The 20,194-nt window shown below is 35.5% G+C and overlaps 1 protein-coding gene across 3 annotated transcripts in view; it reads left to right on the forward strand.

Annotated features, from left to right (window-relative positions):
* ROCK2 (Rho associated coiled-coil containing protein kinase 2) overlaps positions 1-20,194 on the forward strand; it is a 97,612-nt gene that overhangs the window by 63,391 nt on the left and 14,027 nt on the right. For 2 of the 3 annotated variants that reach the window (XM_034060809.1, XM_034060807.1), the window contains exons 6-25: positions 3,508-3,652; positions 6,099-6,237; positions 7,934-8,025; positions 8,888-9,047; positions 9,646-9,709; positions 9,871-9,882; positions 11,374-11,453; positions 11,803-11,851; positions 12,574-12,709; positions 12,838-12,929; positions 13,172-13,418; positions 13,763-13,869; positions 14,528-14,687; positions 15,705-15,865; positions 16,273-16,457; positions 17,712-17,781; positions 19,125-19,228; positions 19,344-19,530; positions 19,863-19,956; positions 20,070-20,164. In XM_034060809.1, coding sequence (XP_033916700.1) covers positions 3,508-3,652; positions 6,099-6,237; positions 7,934-8,025; positions 8,888-9,047; positions 9,646-9,709; positions 9,871-9,882; positions 11,374-11,453; positions 11,803-11,851; positions 12,574-12,709; positions 12,838-12,929; positions 13,172-13,418; positions 13,763-13,869; positions 14,528-14,687; positions 15,705-15,865; positions 16,273-16,457; positions 17,712-17,781; positions 19,125-19,228; positions 19,344-19,530; positions 19,863-19,956; positions 20,070-20,164 — 2,379 coding nt within the window. The remainder of the gene's footprint in view (positions 1-3,507; positions 3,653-6,098; positions 6,238-7,933; positions 8,026-8,887; positions 9,048-9,645; positions 9,710-9,870; positions 9,883-11,373; positions 11,454-11,802; positions 11,852-12,573; positions 12,710-12,837; positions 12,930-13,171; positions 13,419-13,762; positions 13,870-14,527; positions 14,688-15,704; positions 15,866-16,272; positions 16,458-17,711; positions 17,782-19,124; positions 19,229-19,343; positions 19,531-19,862; positions 19,957-20,069; positions 20,165-20,194) is intronic. The other variant, XM_034060808.1, reaches the window with a different exon arrangement.

Raw genomic sequence — 20,194 nt, forward strand, 5'->3', positions numbered from 1 at the left:
ATTATGGTTCCCATTTGGTATTTAGGTATGATAAGGTAACCCAGGGCAGCTTTCATCGGACTAATGTTCAGGTTTTCTGTAAGAAACTAAGCTGTAGCTGGCTTTGGCAGGTATCATGGAGTCTGGAAGTGTTGCTGGGCTATAATACTGCCTTGTGCTGTTTTAGAAGAGCACAGGTTTATAGGATATCTGTTGAAAAGAGATGTCACCAAAAGGAGGCAAGTTTACCATTTGGGATTATCACCTCAGCTCAAGCAGTTCAGCTGAAAGAAGGGATGTGTACCCTTTATTAGAACTCAATTTATTTCTCATTAAAACTTGTCCAGTACTCTCCTGGATCCTTCTTTCTTCAGTTCATTGTCTACAGCACTCATGCAGTGCTAACACCTGATCTGAGCTATCCTAATGTTTCCACAAAAGTACTCTTCAGCTCTTGTTTACAGAAAAGAACTTCCTGAGGGAGTTGAAAGCCTGGTTCTCAGCCTTGGATCAATACAGCAAGTCATTCATGTCTGATGGAGATCCTCTTGAGAGTCAAAACTAAACTACTTTGTCTCCAGCAATATAATAGTTCTGAACGATGCTAGGAAGCACTCCAGCCTCACTGCCAAGCTGTCCTGAAAGAACATGCTGTTTCTGCTGGACAGTCTTTTTAATCTTTGCACATCTCTCACATAGCTGCAGAAGATAAGTTCCAAGATCTACCTTGATCTTTTTGAGGTGATGAGAAAAATGCTGGCCTGAGACTCCCAAAAGGAAGCTTTTTATGAGAACTGCTATAGTAAGTGTGCTGCTTGTGCATAAAACAGGTTTAGTATTTGAAACACGGGAGCAACACCTTGTCCAGGGAAAACAGCACGTTTTATATCTCTTCAAATGCTGAAGTACAGAAGGCAGAAGTCATGCAGAATGTAGGGACTGTTGAGATGTCATGTACTGCCATGTATTGCATAGAGAGGACTTCCCTGTTTACTTGGCTTTGATGCCAGAGATCATAGAAGCTATGATTCTGACAGTGGTGTTAAGAGTATCCAGTACCTAAAAATATATACAGAGCAACACCCAAGTTCTTTGAAAGAATAAGTGTGCAAATGAACAGAAATCTGGGAATACCATATTCAGGTGATAGTGGACCAGCCTCTCCAGGGACGTGGTAGAATCTCCACTGCTGGAGGTTTTCAAGATGCAGTGGGACAGGGTGCTAGGTAATCTCATCTAGGCTCCCTGTCCTGTGACGTGTTGGGCCAGATGATCTTTCAAGGTCCTTTCCAACCCATGCTGTTACATGTTTCTGTGAATGCATTTTTAGATGTGTTCCTGAGACAGAAGGTAGAGAGTTTTGCGAGGTTCAGAGAGATACAGTCCCTTGAAAACTGGTGTTAGCATGCAGCAGGGCCCTTTCAGCTGCAGAAATATATTTTGGGGTTTTTTTGCTATTCATTTTTTTGCCATCTTGTCTGAAAATTTATGGCGTTTCTACCTGGAGTTCTTCAGCATCTGTAATGCCATTGGAAAGAACCAGCAGTCAGACTTGGGTAGGGCTGATGCTTTTTTGGCACAAGCTTTGCTTTGTTTGCATAAGACTTAATAAAGTATCAGCATGTATAACATTAAAAAGCATGTATTAATTACAGAGGAAAGGGAAATGGGGTGTTATTAAATGCTTCAATGTCAAAGTGACAAGGTTGTGACTGAAGCTGCAGTCTTCAGAGAAATCTTTCAGAACTGTGACTTGGTTTTTAAAGAAGCTTCTTGCACAGGGAGGGATTCAGGTGGCTTCAGCCAGTCTTCACCGAGTGACTAATCAGACTTTCCCTTGTTCTAGTTTTGCATTTGGCTAAGGAGGAGATCAACATGCACCAATATCAGAGTCCTCATTAAGATGCCATAGTCCTACTAGAGAAGCAGAATCTACTAGAATTGATGTAGTCTGCTAGAATTGTTCTAGTCTACTAGAGCAGCCTAGAACAATTTCTCCAGTGCTCAAAGCAAACTAAGGCTTAATCTTCAGAGATGATCTGTAGGTTAGTGCATAGAGTACTGTTACAAGCAGGATTTTCAAATGTTTCCTGCCATGTGCCAGATGCAGTTTTGGATGTTCTCAGCTTTAGAGTTATGGAAGCTTTGGGCTTTAGTTTATTTCCTAGTATCAAAATGTGTTCATCTTTATTCTTCTTTGTCTAAAGGATGCATTAGTTCTTCTGAAAAGAATTAACTTCATTTTCTTATTCCAGGATAATCCAAGTTCTGTGTTACCTGGTTCATAGTGTAGAAAACAGAAGTTAACCTGCTCTTCATTCTGTAGCTGACAAGCTAAAACTTCCTTTAGGTTTCAGCTTCAGTATGGAGTTCTAGAAAATGGTAGGCATTTGGTGGGAGGATATTTGAAGAGACTCCTTAGATCTCCGCAGTATTTAGTCATCCCTTTAGTTTTTCCCTACTAATTCTGACTTTCTAGGATTCTGGTTTGCTACATAAATGAAAGCTTTTGGCAGTTAATATTGTGTATGAAAAAATACTGTAATTGGATGTCTTGATTTTTACATGTCAATATGATTCCCAATGCAAAGGGATTCTCTTCCTTTCTTTAATATGTATTTTGACTTTATTTGTTGCTGCTAGTATTTTGTATTAATATTCAGAATTAATCTCTATTGCCATTCATGCTGATGGCAAAATGCAGAAAGTACTTTGTAAGATGGCTTAGAAAAGATTTCAGCCTGAGAGACAGGATAAAAGATGAGTGTATTTTTGGTACTTCCCTAACTTCATCCAGGATTTAATTTCATTCATCCATCTGGTCTCTCTGGAATGAATGCAGTGAACTTGATTAAAGGGAAAAAGGCTTATAATCGTGCCTTAGCATGCTGGCAGATCTGACGATGCTTCTGCATCATTTAGGTCCTGCAAATTTACTCTCTCACTGTGAAGCAGAGGATGAAGCATCATTCCATTAATACAATTGTGTAAATATGTTAAAAATAGCCTTTTTTTAAAAAAAAAAAAGCTTTGCTATCCTTTATAAATAGTGGTTTGGATTTTTTTTAATCTTTCAATAAAACCAAGGTGTGACTATAGAAATTTACCTCTAAGTTGATTTATTGTCTGAATTAGAAACAACTTATTTTCTGTGTAGGGCCTAGAACTCACAGCTTGTCAAAATCAGTCTGAAGTTTTCCCCTGAATTCAGTGAGATAAAGAGCAGTGTGATATAATGTGAAGCTTCATATTGAAACCAATTGTAAAAATATTAAAATTGTTCTGTTTTTGAAAGATGTAATCAAGAAAGAATGCTACGGAGTAGTCAGGGGAGAGCACATTTCAGCAATTGTCCTTTCAGTCCTTAAGCTTCTGGAGTGAAAAAACGGAGTCTTTCAAACACATTACTCAAGCCAGATATTTTGGGCTGTATTTCTTTATGTTTTTTTCTGGTCTACTAATAGACAAATTGTGTAAAGACTCAGAAGTATTTTCAATTGAGCTGTTTGAATTCTTACTGTTGCACAGACAGGTATGGTGCGCTGTGATACAGCTGTGGGAACCCCCGACTACATATCACCTGAAGTTTTGAAGTCACAAGGGGGTGATGGTTATTATGGACGGGAATGCGACTGGTGGTCTGTAGGAGTTTTCCTTTTTGAGATGCTAGTTGGTAAGTGGTATTTCTTTTGCTCATCAGATTATCATTGAGTCTTAACTGTGCCCTCAGCTGTACTTCGCTGCAGGGGGTTGGTTGTACTTCACTGTCTTAACAGCTTCTGACTTTTGGGTCATGCTGTTGCTTCATTCCTGTTTGCTTTGCTCTCTGGCTGCTTTTTACTCTTAGGCTGTGACAGCTGTTCGCGTGCTTGCTTAGTGATTAGTTTCCTGACTTGGTTCAGCTTAAAACTAATTCTTAGAATAGTTTTAAGTGGGATCAGCACCTCACCATCTCATGAACATTTGTGCCACCTCGGGGCAGTACTGAGTTTTCAGCAATATGGGAAGGGAGTAGGAAGGGCACAACTGCCATTCTCTCTTTCTTGTCTTTTTTTCCCCCAGCACTAGCAGTGGCTTCTATTAGGTGAAATCAACTGTGAAAGTATGGCTTGATTCTTTCTTTTATGCTTGAGTCAGGATTTTCAAGTAAAATACGCTGGACTGCTATGGCAACGAACATTTAATATAATTTGTTAAGTAGATGAGTCATCTGCATCTTAAAATGCAGTGAGGATCAGTCTGGTAGCAAAACACGGGTTATAGAAGGATGGAATTGAGCATATAATTATTAAAAATCCAAATCAGCATGTTCTGGGAATATTGCAGATTTGATGTATCTGGTATCCTGAGCCAGGAAAGATATTTGGATGTATTACAGAATCTTTGTGTCTTTCAGAATTAAGGCATTTTGACTTACAAAAACATGTTTTATAATTAATAGTCTCTCATAAACAATTTTAGCAATGAATAAAGTTCTGTTATTAAATATGTGACATAGCTGCCCAGAATGTTTTGTCAGTCTCTTATTTTTTCCTCTTTCTTTTATCTGAGGGAGGATTCTTACCTTCTGAGGAAAACATTTTTTAAAAACAAAAGCTTACTTAGTTTATCCATGTCCTCCACATCTCTAGAAAAAATGTATATTGTTTATATTTGCATATCACATTCTGCCTATGGTCTTCTAAAACATTATGCTTTAAAGAAAGCACAAAAAGCATCCTGTTGTTATGGTTTTAGTAAAGACAGTACTAATGAAAATGGTACTGCTTTTTATTGTGCATTTAATTAAAAGCTGAAGTGTTGGTCACAGGATTAATCTTACCATTAATTCAGTGATTTAGGATAGTTCTGAAATGTGTCCTAACTAAAAGCTGTTTCTGAGACGAAAGATAATTGAGAAGAGGAAGGTTTAGAACAAGAAAAGCAGCAGTAAGTACCAGTGATCCCCTCCTCCAGTGTACTGTTGTAGCAATCGAATTCACTAGAAGTCTAGATGTTTTAATTCAAGCTGGTGTGTCCTAATGTCTTCCTTTGCCATAAAATGACAGAAAGAGACTAAAGGTAGGATTCTTGCATTTAGCTTTCAAAAAGACTATAAATATGTTTTGTCAATTTGTCTGTTTATGCATTTTTTTACATACTTAGCTTTTGACATTTTCAGTACCTTGTTAGAAGCATGGAGTCAGTGTGCTCACTGTCCCCCTAGATGATCCCTACCTGCACACAGCACATAGGATGGAGGAAACAGCCTAGCTCATGCAGTTATTCACCTTCCTCATTAAACCTGTGGCTTAGTTGGGGGAAAGCATTTATGTAAAAGTTGCAGCCTCTTGATTACTGACTTGAACCATTTGTATATTCAGAATGTTGTCAGTTAACTTGAATGTCAGTTATCTTTATCACTACTGATTCTTTTCAGTTGTCCCAGTTTTACCTATCTTAAGGATATTCCAAAGAAACTAGACTTAACTGAAGTTCAATACTGCAAATCTAGGGTTTGGGTGGGTGAAGAAAGTCTGTGATTTTAAATGCACCATGCCCACTGTGGGCACCCAAGCTAATGTAATTTGTTAGATGACAAGATTTATTAATATGGGTTTAACAGTGCAGTAACACAATTTGAAGGCTCCTGCTCAGAGCTAACTTTCCTTAGGCAGCTCCAGGGGTAGTCAGAGTAGACCTACATGCCTCTGAACCAGTCTTTGGAGAGCTTTGGTGGAGTCTTTCGAGCAAATATACGTTAGCAGATCTTTAATGATTTTCAGTCCGTTATTCCCATGGAAGCATTTAAAGATGGGGGTTTATCTGGATGTCAACCGTTGTGTAAATTAGAAACAACAGTGATAGTTTTCAGGTAGAAGATGTAGTTCACTGGGTAAAATTTTGGTAGTGGCATGCAGGATGGGAAATGATATAGTTTATCACACAGGCATTTTAGAGAAGGAATATTTTTAGTAGTATACATTACTTCGTACCTTGTGTTCCCTTTACTGTTTGTGATTTTTTAATAAAACACTATTTTAGGTAAAAGCGCTTATAGACTTCCCTTTATGTATTTTGTCTTTTTTAACTTACATGACTTGAACATGACTCAAAATCACAATCCATTTACTTTTCAGGCGATACTCCTTTTTATGCAGACTCACTAGTAGGAACGTACAGTAAAATTATGGATCATAAGAACTCATTACATTTCCCAGATGATGTGGAAATCTCTAAGCATGCAAAGAACCTTATCTGTGCCTTTTTAACTGATAGGTAAGTGTATGTATTATTCTGGTACTGGTTTTATTTTGGATGGTATTAGTATCTGTATATTGTAAAAATTAATTCCTTCCATTACTTCTCCTAATCTCTGTTCAAATCTCTTCTGCAAAGTCTCCTACTCTCTAGTTTTTCTTTTGGAGTGTTTTTTCCAGGTATTGTGTTTTATTCCATGAGCAGTTCTGACAGCTCCTGTTAACAGCACAGTTTGTGCCAGACAAATCCTTCTAATTGTAGTGTATAATACGTAACAAACTTGTAACCTTGAAAGTGATTTGTAAGCTCCAGTGCAGGGACCAAATTGTTGTGCCCAGTCTTTAAGCAGGTGTTACTTCAAAAAAAACAAATATTTTGGTGAAAATAAGCATGTGTATACTGAATTTAAGCTTTCTTAGAATGTTTGAACTTTTTTCATTTGCTTTGTGTTATATTGACAAGTGTAGCAAGAAACCAGCAACGATATTGTTTTGGCTGTAAATAAATTCTAGAGGACTCCAGTTGTAGAGCTGAGACATCTATTGATATTAAGCTGTGTAAGCTTTTTCTTCATGTAAACATTTACCTTCTTTTTAATTCCAGAAAGCAGAAGTTGTCTTCAATTACTCTCCTTTAAAAGAACATTACTGTAGGTCCATGGTTAACTCTGGATTGATGTTGCATTCTTATGCTTTCCTGTGGCCACCTGAACATCGTTACAGCAGAGCAGCTAGCCTTTATAGGATGAGGGACTGGGGAAAAAAATTACCCTCTAATGGTTTTTGCAATCAAGGAGAGATTGTTTTCTCTGTTGAGCATGGTCGCAGTTGCTCAGGAAGGATATGCTCTAACAGCATTTTTCACCCTTAGTAGCTGAAGGGTAGAGAGCAAATATGAGTAGAATTTAATAATGTAAATGTGGTGAGGTGTACTTCCACTACGTGTGTCCGTCTTCCTGTTTATATTAATACAGTGCTCGAGCGATTTATTTGAAACAGATGCCTTCTTTCAGTATGCGTGATCACTGCTGAAGCACTTAAAGAAGGAATAAGCATTGACCCTATGATTTATTGTACTTTTACACACATTGTTTTTATGTACTGTTTTTGCAGATATTTTTAAGAGAGACTTTTCTGGTCAAACTAAAAGTTTCTTGTTGCACTTAAGATTTACTTCACTGCAAATATCAGCAAAAGATGTATCAGGGTTAGTTATGGGGCAGAGGATGGAATTCTTAAGATTTTTATTTGAGTCCAGCTTTGAATAACTGTTCTGTTTAGTAAGTTAGACCTTCCTTCACTTGCGTCTTAAGGTCTGTCATGTGGTTTGGCAGACATGAAACTTCTGCAGTTCTTTTTCCCCTCAGGGGTGTTGGGGTTTTGTTTGTGTTCTTCGTTTTTTCTTAGCTTTTGCTTCAGTGCTCTCTTTCTTGCTTTACTCCCCACGTGGCAGACTCCAAATCTGGACATTTTAGCAGTCGTGGGGAGAGTGCGTGCTAAGAAACAGAGTACATTTTATATGAGAAACTACAGATCAGTGGTTGGTGGGTTTTGATTTGTTGTTAATTGGTTAAATTTTGTCAGCCATTAATGTGGTTAACACAGACAATCTTTACTGAAAGTTTCTTTGCTGCTTATGCACAAGTCTGAATTTAAATAGCAAAAAACAAGTGCTTTTTTCCTAATGTGAATTTTGTTTTAATTGCTGTGTTTAGGGATGTGAGACTTGGGAGAAATGGGGTAGAAGAAATAAAGCATCACCCTTTCTTCAAGAGTGATCAGTGGAACTGGGACAACATCCGAGAGAGTAAGTAATTTAGCTTTAAAGTTCTATTTTTATTCATTATTCATTATTTATTCATTATTTGCAATAGTAGAAATGAAACCAAAATCAACTTAGGCTGTATAAATTAAGTATTTTCTATTTACCAAGAATCTAGCTCAAACTTCCATATTTGTCATTTGTATTATAAAACCTCTTACCAGTAAGTGTTAGTAAATACATGTTTTCTTGCTGGAATTATCCTCACTTTTATCATGCATTTAATGTATCTCTATTTCTGGTTTGAATGACAGAATTGTATGTTCCAGAATTCTAGATAAAAAAAAAGCATGTTAAGTTCTGTTTCTTTGTGGGTTCTGATGTTTTGATTCGTTTGGATTTTTTTTTGTTTTTGGGGAGGGGTTTTTTGGTGTTTTTTTGGGTTTGATTTGGAGATTTTTCAGTCTTCTGGTAGTTAAGACAGTAGTTTGGCAGCAGTCTTGTCAGTTCTACTGCTTTTCTTTTAAGGCATTTTGAACTTGATAGCTTTAGAACGAAAAGTGAGTATGCCAGCTCAGATTATGAGCTTGATCATAACCTCTAAAGTGATAAATTTACTAAAGTTTCTTAAAATGATGAGTGTATTTAATATTGTATTCTTTAATGTGATTACCTTAGCAAATGCATTTTGTGCCTTAGATAATATGTGCATTAGGCAACCAGTGTAAAAATAGATTTCTCTAGAAAATATTATTCATGTAGTATTTACAGATTAACTGCATGGGTAATACATACTCAACTCTCAGAACAGCTTTATAATATAGTCTTTTTGACATTATAAAGATACCTGTATATAGCAAGTGGCTGAATCTTGGAGTGAAGTTGATCTTTTCTCTCCTTTTCATAGCTGCTGCTCCTGTTGTTCCTGAGCTTAGCAGTGATATAGATAGCAGTAATTTTGATGACATTGAGGACGACAAGGGAGATGTGGAAACCTTTCCAATCCCCAAAGCCTTCGTGGGAAACCAGCTGCCTTTTATAGGATTTACCTACTATAGAGACAATTTGTATGTGATACTTTAATACACATTTGTAGAAATAGACCTGCAGATTTTTCTTATATCCTATTCTTTGTTTCACTCTAGATACATAGTTTATTCATTGCATTATATTCTTGTCCAGTTGTGAAGATAGAAAATACAGAGTTGAAGCAGAAGATATAATTTGCTACTATTTTGATTATTTTTATAAACCTGATTAAATGCAGTAATTTTTTTTATGCACATAATTATATAGTTTCTTAAAGTCCTTTAGGCTTAAGATCCCGATAGACTTGTAATTTAGTTCTAAAATGGCTTTTTATTAGTAACTTTATTAAAAAGTTTACATGAGATAATACCTTGCTAGGACTTGAATAGTTAAGAAATAGCTGTCTTAACTAAAAAGTTATGCTATGGATTTGAAAACATATGTTATACTTCACATAAGAAAAGATTCAAATCAGAAAGATGTACTCACACTGAGATAAAATAAGCTTCTTTCTGAGAACAGCATTGGACAAATTAAGACTTGAGAGAACTGATTAAAATGAGTTGATTGGCAAAGCTTCCAGAGTTGTTCAAAACTTGAACAAGAGCTGGAGGGATTTGTTTTTGTTTTTGACAGGTTGCTAAGTGACTCTTCTCAGTCTTGCAGAGAAAATGAATCTGTGCAATCAAGTAAAAATGAGGTTAGTGCCTTTTTTTGTAAGTATTGATGGTATGATGTTTGTTAAAGCTGTTAAGAAAAGATGAAGTAAAAAATACATTTTCCAATACTTTTTTTTTTTTTTGGGGGGGAAGTGTTTGTGTTTTAGTGATTCTCAATAAAAATGATGTTTTCTATTTACAGGACAGCAAGGAGGTAAGTATATTATTTGAATTTTGAAAGGAATAAAAAAGTCCCTACATAATTTATGTGCATGTGAATTAGCTTAAATGTTTATTCACTAATTGTATTAAGGTACTATAGTATAAAGGTGTATGAATACAGATTTTTTTCTCACATTCCTTTGGCATCTCAGATTTGTTTGGAAGACAAACATGTAAGGCTTTGTTTGCCACGAACAGCATCACTCTTGAGAACATTGTGGATTTTGGCTCCACACTTGCCTGAGTGATTCATAACTGATTTGTTCAGAGTTAGGAAAAGTAAATCATCACCTGCAGTGACAAAGAAATGTTTAAATCATGCTCTCAGTTGAAGTAAGTGTATGGAGCATGTTTATTCAGGTTTTGAAGATTGATAATTGATTTTAAATTTGCAGATAACAGGAGAATGCTATGGAATTTTCATGTACTGATGTCATTATGTTACTTAAACTTTCGTATTATTCAAATGTAGATAGTATATTGTTAACATTTCTTAAAATTAAAACTCTTTTTCAAAGTTTTTTAAAAAAGGAAATTAATGTATTGACCAGCATAAATTTAAATGCAAATGTTTACTAGACTCCATTTCTTCCTGTCATTGCTGAGTAGATGAATAGTGTCAGGCATTATTGAACAAATGAATAGTTTTAGAGTTGCTGTTAGAAGCACATAGTGTGATATCTGTGATACTTGCTTTATGTTGTGGTAGAAAATGAATTTTTTTAGAAAATTTGGCATTTACCTTCTGTCAATTTTTCTCACTCATTTTCTCAAACGATGAATCTCTGGTTTTGATGTCCCTTTCAGTGTCCCTGTTCTGGGACTCTTCTAATTGTAACAATTGTAAAGTGTTTAGAAAATCACATTTTTACATTTCATGCTTGGGGAATGGAGGAAAAGAAATACACTTGAAAGCTGAAGACATGAGACAAATCCAAAATTAATTTATAACTTATTTCATAAATATCTGGGTACTTGACTTGGAATTTTTTTAATATTATAATAAGCAAACGAAAGCATTCCTAAGCCTGAAAAGTGTTTGTTTGCTTCTGTATGTATTAGAGTATTGTTATTGAACATGCTTAGTAATAGTTGCTGAATATTGTCCAATTTGGTCATGTGCCCCCCTTTTGTTTTCTAATTTCATTTAGAAAAGACTATCCCCAGAATTCTGCTGCAGTGCAAAGTCTCTGTCTACAGAGAAAGAGTACAGCAAAGGGCCAGTAACAATATTCTTTGCAGTGGAAATTTTATGACTGACAATCTGTGACACATAATTCTGTGATGGTTAGATGTAACGCAGCATGCATCAAAATTTGGTGCTATGGATCTGTATCTTTAAAAACATCAGGAGTAGTACCTTGTAAAGATATAAGATTGAATTTTCCTCGCATTCCCTTTTTCTTGTTGTTTAATTGAATTGCACTTGTTTTATATGATAACATTTTTATATGTGGGCCATGCTTTTTTGACATTTGCACAGTTTCAGAAAAAGCTAAGCAAGCTGGAAGAACAGCTCAGTAATGAACTACAAGCCAAAGATGAACTAGAACAGAAGTACAGGTGAGACTGTTTTGATGTGTTTGGTATGTTTATAAAGCATTTTTATTACACCTTTTGTTTTTGAATGCTTGAAAGCATTATAATCTGTATGGGGATTCCCGATCCTGCAAACAGACCTCACTGTAAATTGCTGGATAATTCTTGTTACTCATGTGACTATTGTTCTATCCTCTTTTTTTGGCCTTAATCCTCCATAAGAATCTTTCTATTGTTTGAATGATTTCCCCAGTCCTTGAAGTTTCATGTGATTGCTGAAAATAGAGTATCTTATGTAAAATTAATGAGATAGATCCAAATATTCTGGTTTCTGTATAATCAGGGCTTAAAAATACTTTTCAAATTTCTTCAGGTCTACTAATACTCGTTTAGAGAAGATAGTGAAAGAACTAGATGAAGAGGTAAGTCTGTAGTTATTTCTTATTGCAGTCAGAACTTTAATATTTGTGTGTGGCTTTTATCCTTAAGAAACAACAAATAGCTTCTGAGTAGCTGTGTATATAAATACACAAACAATAAGTAATACTGGTTGATTTCTTGATATTCACAAGTATTGAAATTGTTGTCTCTGCTTAAATATTTTCATTATGATTTTTGTACTACAGCTACACATCTATTTCCAGAATTCTTTTTTCACTGTGTTTTTTTAACTTGGTGGACAGTGTGATGTAAATATCCCATATAAGATTCTAAGAATTGAAGCTGTGAGAGCAATGTTGCTAGAAGAGGAAGGCCATTCTTTGCTTTGTTCAGTGTCAGTAAAGGACACTATTTCTTGCCCAGCTTTGCACCTTAGTGCTACTACCAGTTTATCATATCTGTAGTGGATGTGTAAAATTTAATGTATTGTTCATCCAGGCACATGTCAAGACCTTACATTACATGTATGTTTCTGTGCCTCTGGATTGGCTGCTAGGCAGGTTTGCCAGATTCATCCAATACAAATGATCAGACAGTCTTGAAATTGTAGAAAAATTCTGGCTATAGTTGTCCTGGGCTGTATTTTTGGCAGGCAAATAGGCTGTGTCATTCTCCATTACTAACTAAACTGGGCTTTTTGTCGTGTAAAGAATGCCTCTCTCCTGTATGCAGTTAGTGGTGTTTATTTTTTAAATGTTTCCAGATAACTTCAAGGAAGAATGTAGAGTCTGCAGTCAGACAATTGGAAAGGGAGAAGGCTCTTCTTCAGCATAAAAATACAGAATACCAGCGAAAAGCAGAACATGAAGCAGATAAGAAGCGCAATTTGGAAAACGAGGGTATGTTGAACTGTGCTTGAAGGGTTGTGCATTGATGTGGATTTTTAAGAGATAAAATAAATGATTATAGTTCAAATGGAAGCTTTTTCATGAGAGCGATTAACAATGTTGAATTGTTTTTGTTCTAGTTAACAGTTTGAAAGACCAGCTTGAAGATTTGAAAAAGAGGAATCAGAACTCTCAAATATCCAATGAGAAAATCAATCAACTGCAAAGACAGGCATGCCAACTTTATACATGTATATTTAAAAATAATAGCTGCTTGAAGTACATGGAAGGGAACTGGAATGTGTAATGGAGTTTTAAATGCTGTTCATTCATGTCATGTTTTGGTGTTCAAATTTTGTAATCATAAAATATACTCCTTTTTATTTCATTAATTTATAAAATCTAGTATTCTGTAGTATCAATGGTAGTTACTGTATTTTAATTGTTTTTGAAATATGTTTTTATCATCTTTAGTTGGATGAAGCCAATTCTTTGCTGCGGTCAGAGTCTGATACTGCAGCCAGGTTAAGGAAGAACCAGACAGAAAGCACGAAGCAAATTCAGCAGCTGGAAACTAATAATAGAGAACTACAAGATAAGAACTGCCTGCTAGAGAATGCGAAACTCAAACTGGAGAAGGACTTTCTCAATCTTCAGTCAGCTCTAGAATCAGAACGGAGAGATCGAAGTCATGGATCAGAGATTATCAGTGATTTACAAGGTATTCCTGCAAATCTCAGGAAGATAAGCTTTATTTCTTGTTTCAGAAATAAAAATAAGGTTTGGTGATGTTATTTGAGCTTCAGACTGTGACTAGATCAGCGTGGTGTTCTATACAATGTTACGTAAGTGTGGACACACATTTAAGAGAAAATATGTTATAACATTTATAAAACACTATTGATCATTTTTAAAATCACCCCAAGGGGAGTGACTTAATAGTCAGAATTAGAAGCTATTATGTTTGAGAAATTATATCTCTAATCTAAACTGTATCTTGAAGTAGATAAATGCATTATTTTTTCACACCCTGCCCAGACTCATTAATGTTTTGGTCATTGTTAGGTCGAATATCTAGCCTCGAAGAAGAAGTAAAAAATGGAAAGAGTGCATTAGCCAAACTGGAAATGGAGAAGAGACAGTTGCAGGAAAAGCTTACAGATTTGGAAAAGGTAAGAGCACTTCTAAGCGAACATTGGTGTTACATTCTTATGGAATTTTGCAGTTCGCACTTTTATTACTTGAGACATGGAAATAAAATCTGTGCAAAATTAAGCCTTGTTTTCACTTTTTATTCCTTACCTTTGAATTTTTTTAATTGTTTTTGCACTTTGAGACATTGTGGAAAACAGACACCATTTTCCTTATAATTGTAATACATTGTACTTCTGATTTATAAAATCATATACTTCAGTGTCTAGCTTAACAGTGCAACATTTCACCTGTTGGACGTTTTTTTAAATTCTCAATATTGCCAAAATTAAAAAAGCTTTTGCTACTTTTTTTTTTGACAAATTTATCATTGAAACAAAAGTATTGAAAAACGTCTGCCATAAACTCAGTCTCTGAGCTACCCTTATCACAGAACACTGGTTGTTAAAGCAATAATTCTGTAATTGCAACTGGGTACAACTGGGGATTTTGTGCATTTTTTGAGCACTTTGCCATTCATAGAAAAACATTTGTAGAAAGTTCTCAGCTACTTAGAGACTGAGCTCTTTTCTACTCTTGGCATACATCCAAGCAGCATGTAAGTGTGGTCCAGATTTTTGTCTTTAATCTGATGCATGTATTTAATGTTTTATTTTAATATAATTTTTTCTTTAACAGGAAAAGAGCAACATGGAAATAGATATGACATATAAATTCAAAGTTATGCAGCAGAACCTCGAACAAGAAGAAGCTGAGCATAAAGCCACAAAAGCACGATTAGCAGACAAAAATAAGATTTATGAATCTATAGAGGAAGCAAAATCTGAAGCCATGAAAGGTATGTTTTTACATCGCAGCTGGACTTGGGTGTAAATGGTACAAAGTAGATAATATAATCTTTTGATGTTAGTGAAAGTCTAAGTGTAGGCTTTTTCTCTTGATTCCCCATCACTTTTAAATACAGTTAGTGTGGTAAAAATCAATTGTAGCCCTTTTGTTAGCCCCTTTGCTAGGTTAAAGACACACCGGTTTAGTCTCGGAGTAAAACATTCTCTGTTTCACACTCCACTAATTAATTTTCTGTGCTGGTGCATTCTGAATTAATTTTTATTAAATTTATATCACTAAAACTGCTTGAAACATTTTTGTTTCAAGTTTTATTAGTGTTCTTAATCAGCAGACTCACACTTTTTTGTGTCTTCCTAAAGAAAATATATGTCAGCAATGTAATGATTTAAATATGTAGGCCAGATAGGGTTAGTGACCATGCATATATTGTGGGTCATCTCATGACAACTGAAATCCCTCGGAGAAAGGGATAATTACCAAAAAAGTCCAGAAGATGCGTCTTACTTTTGAATTAAATGGATTATGTTTCTTGCTGTTACTTAAAAAGGTAACTACAGGTCCTGTCCTTCCAACAGCAGAGAATTCACAAAAACTATGAGCATGCAGATGTTCAAAAGAAGCAAAAATGATTCAGTGATAATGGCTGAATCACTTGCAAGATCAGCTTCCTGAACAGCTTTCAAACTATCGTAGCCAGAGCAACGCTGCTGTAGATTTAGATGAATTATTTTAAAAATCCACCTTTTATCCATCTCGGATATGCTGCTGTTAAACTGGAAGTTATCTTGGAAGTCAAAGGCAGGAAGTGGCTATTGGACAGGAGTGCTTGCAAAAGCATCCTGTGGACGTGGGTTTACTGTGAAAATTTTAATCATTTTTCAGCAGTATTTCTCCCCAGTATTAAAAGGATAAAAGTGTTGATTATTGTTAGTATGATCCTTCTCCCCCTGCTCTCCAAAATCTGCTGGTTCAGATTGACTGACACATTAAATCTCTTGCTTCACAGAAATGGAGAAGAAACTTTTGGAAGAGAGAGTTTTAAAGCAAAAAGTAGAAAATCGGTTGTTAGAAGCTGAAAAGCAGTGTTCCATGTTGGACTGTGATCTCAAACAATCGCAACAGAAAATCAATGAGCTCCTTAGGCAAAAGGATATACTAAACGAAGATGTAAGGAACACTGGCAAAAGGAGTCTTGAGCCAGTATTTCAATATCCTAATGTTTTCCCTGTTATAGCTGTATTTAGGAGTTTGTGTGAATGAAAATGGCAGAAACTTTTTCCTTCTCTGTATTGGGAGCTTTAAAAAGTCTACAGAGTGTGGGTTTATGTTTCTGAAATATTTCATTGTTATTAATCTTAAAAAGGTTTTCTTCTTGAGTGTAAGATGCTGTGAGATTGACATGGAAAAGCTATCTTATTTATTGTATGTTAATGCCTTTATTCAGGAAACAGCTTTGACTTATCAAAAGATGTGAGCATGTACAAAAATGTAGAGGAAGTCAATAAAAAAAACTGTTTAAATGTTGCTTTCCTGTGTAGGTCTGTAAAATTCACAGGTTTCTGTTTATTTTTCAGGTAAAAAACCTGACATTAAAAATAGAACAAGAAACACAAAAGCGCTGTCTCACTCAAAATGACCTCAAGATGCAAACACAGCAAGTCAACACCTTGAAAATGTCAGAGAAGCAGTTAAAACAGGAGAATAACCATCTTCAGGAAATCAAATTAAGTCTGGAAAAGCAAAATAATGAACTCCGCAAGTACGCAGTTGCTCTACATTTTTTAGTAATGTTACTGATTTTGTGATTGTTTTGGGGCAAAAGCTGAGAGCAGTATTCATTCTAAAAATATGCTGCACAAAATATGCTCTTCTGCAGTCCAAACTTAATTGTTGTTTAACCGAAATTACAGTGACTCTACTTGAGATTTGCCCCAGTGACTCAGCAAAGCACAGATTTGTTGGAAGGGATGTTTATCCTGAAAATCTTAAAAAACCCAAGCTTAAACACAAGAGTGTGAGGATTTCATAGAAACACTTCTTTAACAGAAAGTCTAGGTACTGGTTTTTTAAATGATGTAGGATTTTAGTGAAGAGGAATGTTTCTGGCATTTAGTTCAGGAAAGCTTATTAGAGTTGGAAATGAATCCTAATACACAGCTGTGAAGCATAACGTTTGAAATATCTAGTACTAGAGATGTTTAAACACATCTGTTGGACCTTCAAATAGGACTTGTTTCTTCAAGGTCTTACAAGAAATATTTGCACCTGATAATAAATTTTTTTTAAATTTATTGAGCAACCTGATCTAGTGGATGGTGTCCCTGTCCGTGACAGAGGGGTTGGAAATTGATGATCTCAAGGTCCCTTCCAGCCCAAACCATTCTGTGATTGTGTGATGCTATGATTATATATGTATACTATATATTTATATATATATAAAATCCCTGTGAATGAAAAGCCAAATTTAGCACATATATCAGATGCATCTTATCCTTAACTCCTTTATGACTTTCGCTAAACATCTCTTTGTGCCTTATCTTTTCTTTCAGCAAGATGCAGCACAATATGTGATGGTTGCTGTAATGTGAAAAACTGCAGAAATATTTTCTTCTACATTACTGTTCTTTGTTACAGGACTGACTTGTTTTAATAAGAGGTGGATTCCAGAAGTGATGCGTGTCAAAGAATACAGACATGTTTTCACAGATTAAGCTCTAGCAAACGAGAGACCAAATCAGTGTCAGATCAGTGACGTTTTGCACAGAAATAAGATTCAGTCGGTGTCTGTTTGCTTTGTCAGTGTCTCTGACTGGTTAAGCTATGTGACACTGTAGTAATTACTGTGTTAACAGTATTAAACTAGCTTAGTGCAGTGTTCTCAGCTGTGCAAATGAAGAGAGCTGGTACCCAGAGGAAGCCCTGAAAATCTTAAGAATGTTAATGCTGTCTTCTCTATTTACTGGTTTGGAATATCTTCATATCTTTTATTTTAAAGTATGCTGTTCCTTTCTAGGGAACGTCAGGATGCAGATGGACAAATGAAAGAGCTTCAAGACCAACTGGAAGCTGAACAGTATTTCTCAGTATGTTTTATGCTTCTTTATTTTTATACTAATCTATGTACTAAGTTCAGTGTTAGCTTTTCCTCTTTGTCCTCAGCCATCAGGTGTTTCACATCCCTAACCTAAAGCTAATTCTTTTTCTTGTGTCTGTCTTCAGTCTTGTCTGTAACCTTGCCATCACTCCTTGATCACTGGGTTGTATGAAAGAGATCATATTAAGAAATATCCCAACTTTGTAAGGGAGTCCCAAACACGTTTCACAGGGAGGGAAGGGTCAAACAGCTCATTCTTCCACAGTGTGAATAATTTTCTGCATGTTTCAAGCCTTCTGCATATTCTCCATGGAAGAGAAGAGCTGTATTTTCTGAATCATATGATGTGACAAAACTTGTGCATTTAAGGCCTGGAAGGGAGTTTTTGCATTACAGCCAAACTTGATAGAGATAATTGGGAGTTCTTGCTTTATTGTGGTAAGGCACAACAGAATAAACAGGTATACCTGTTTATTCTGTTACAGTACTAGCATATGGAGGTTAATTTATACTAACGATGCACAGCCAGTCACATTGCAGATAGAGGCCAAACAGCTTGTCTCAGAATTAAAGGAAAGTTAGGATTTTACTGTGATACTAAGGTCAGTGAGGAGGAAGACTTTTTGAAGTTTTAGTAGGTGAAAAAGTTGCACACATTAAAGGAGAGGAAGGGAGAACTGAGGTCATTTGGCTGCTGTGGATGGGGCAGAGAGGGACAGTCTGTCTTGAAATCCCTGCAGGAAGTCCACTTGAAGTTGTCTGTCAGATTACCTGTATTTAGTCATTTGAACATACAGAGCAATATATTTTTTGTTTCATTTCCTTTAGAGCTCTGTGTATTTATTATTTTTTTTTAATTTCAAATGCTTTTCCAGTCTATTTTTCCTTTCTTCCTTAAAGAGCTCTTTAACTGTCATCTTCTTTTCATGGGTTTTTATGGTTTGAGTCTGAATTTAACATACCTACCTATGTCAGACAAAGATTTAAAATACTAGAGAAAAATAATGATTTTCCTTGCTTTTGATACTTCTGAATTTCTACCAAATAGTGATTTTCACATTTAAAGTCCCTTTAACAATATGTTTACAAGGATACGAAATGTATATCATATATATATTCATTCACAAGGACATAAGGTAAAAAAAAGTGGAATAACTGAAACATTTGTGAATTATGATGACTTAATTAAAGTCAGTGGAGGCATTGAACAATGACACTCTAATTGGGTGTGTGATTAAAGAATTGCATACAATGTCATTTTGCGTCATTTTTGTGTACTTTCAAGCTAGAACATGCAAGTCACATCCTTTTCTTTCCAACTTTAAATTCTAGACTCTGTATAAAACGCAAGTTAGAGAGCTTAAAGAAGAATGTGAGGAAAAGACCAAACTTTGTAAAGAAATGCAGCAAAAGATACAGGAGTTACAAGACGAGAGGTAGGTTCTACTAGTTGTACTACTAATACGTAAAATATTAGGGTAGTGTTTCATTGTTGTTTTCCCACCCCATAACCTGCCATGCAAGTTAATAATATATATCAATAATTTGCAGAGACTCCTTGGCTGCTCAGCTGGAGATTACTTTGACAAAAGCAGATTCAGAGCAACTTGCACGTTCCATTGCTGAAGAACAGTACTCTGATTTGGAAAAAGAGAAGATTATGAAAGAGCTGGAGATTAAAGAGATGATGGCCAGGCATAAACAGGAACTTACTGAGAAAGATGCCACCATAGCCTCTGTGAGTTATATGAACTGTAATTTTGGTAGAGGCTTACATGAGTTTGCATTTTATTTGCAGTTTGAGTTGTCCATTACTATTTACCAGGTAAGTGATAAGGAAGTAAAACTGACATTTTAAAAATATTTATTTCCTATGAAAGAAAGAAAGAAAAAAATCTCTTATGCTGTTTATTGCACTGAACTCTCTGATCCTTTGTTCTTCTGTGCCCCTACCCCCCTTACAGCTAGTCCTGTTATCCTGGTTTCACACTAAAGCATTTCCTTCTATACTGTAGTGTTTTTGTATGCCAAATGAGTTTTGTTACATGGTACTGTGTGCTTGTTTTGTAGTTGGAGGAAGCAAATAGGACACTAACTAGTGATGTGGCTAATCTTGCTAATGAGAAAGAAGAACTGAACAATAAACTGAAGGAAGGACAAGAACGTATGTATTCTCTGAAATGTAACTTAATTTGAAACCAGTTTTGTTCTTTAATAGTACTATTTTCTTTTGTAGTGAGCTTTCACAGATTTATTTTTTTTATTACCTTGCTGCAGAAATTACAAAGCTAAAAGAAGAAGAAGCAAATGTAGGAAATATTAAAGCGCAATTTGAGAAACAGTTGTTGAATGAAAGAACATTGAAAACCCAGGTAAGCAATTATCTAAATGAAGGAAGAGCT

This window comes from Melopsittacus undulatus, chromosome 3 (assembly GCF_012275295.1).
Source record: "Melopsittacus undulatus isolate bMelUnd1 chromosome 3, bMelUnd1.mat.Z, whole genome shotgun sequence".
Taxonomy (NCBI): domain Eukaryota; kingdom Metazoa; phylum Chordata; class Aves; order Psittaciformes; family Psittaculidae; genus Melopsittacus; species Melopsittacus undulatus.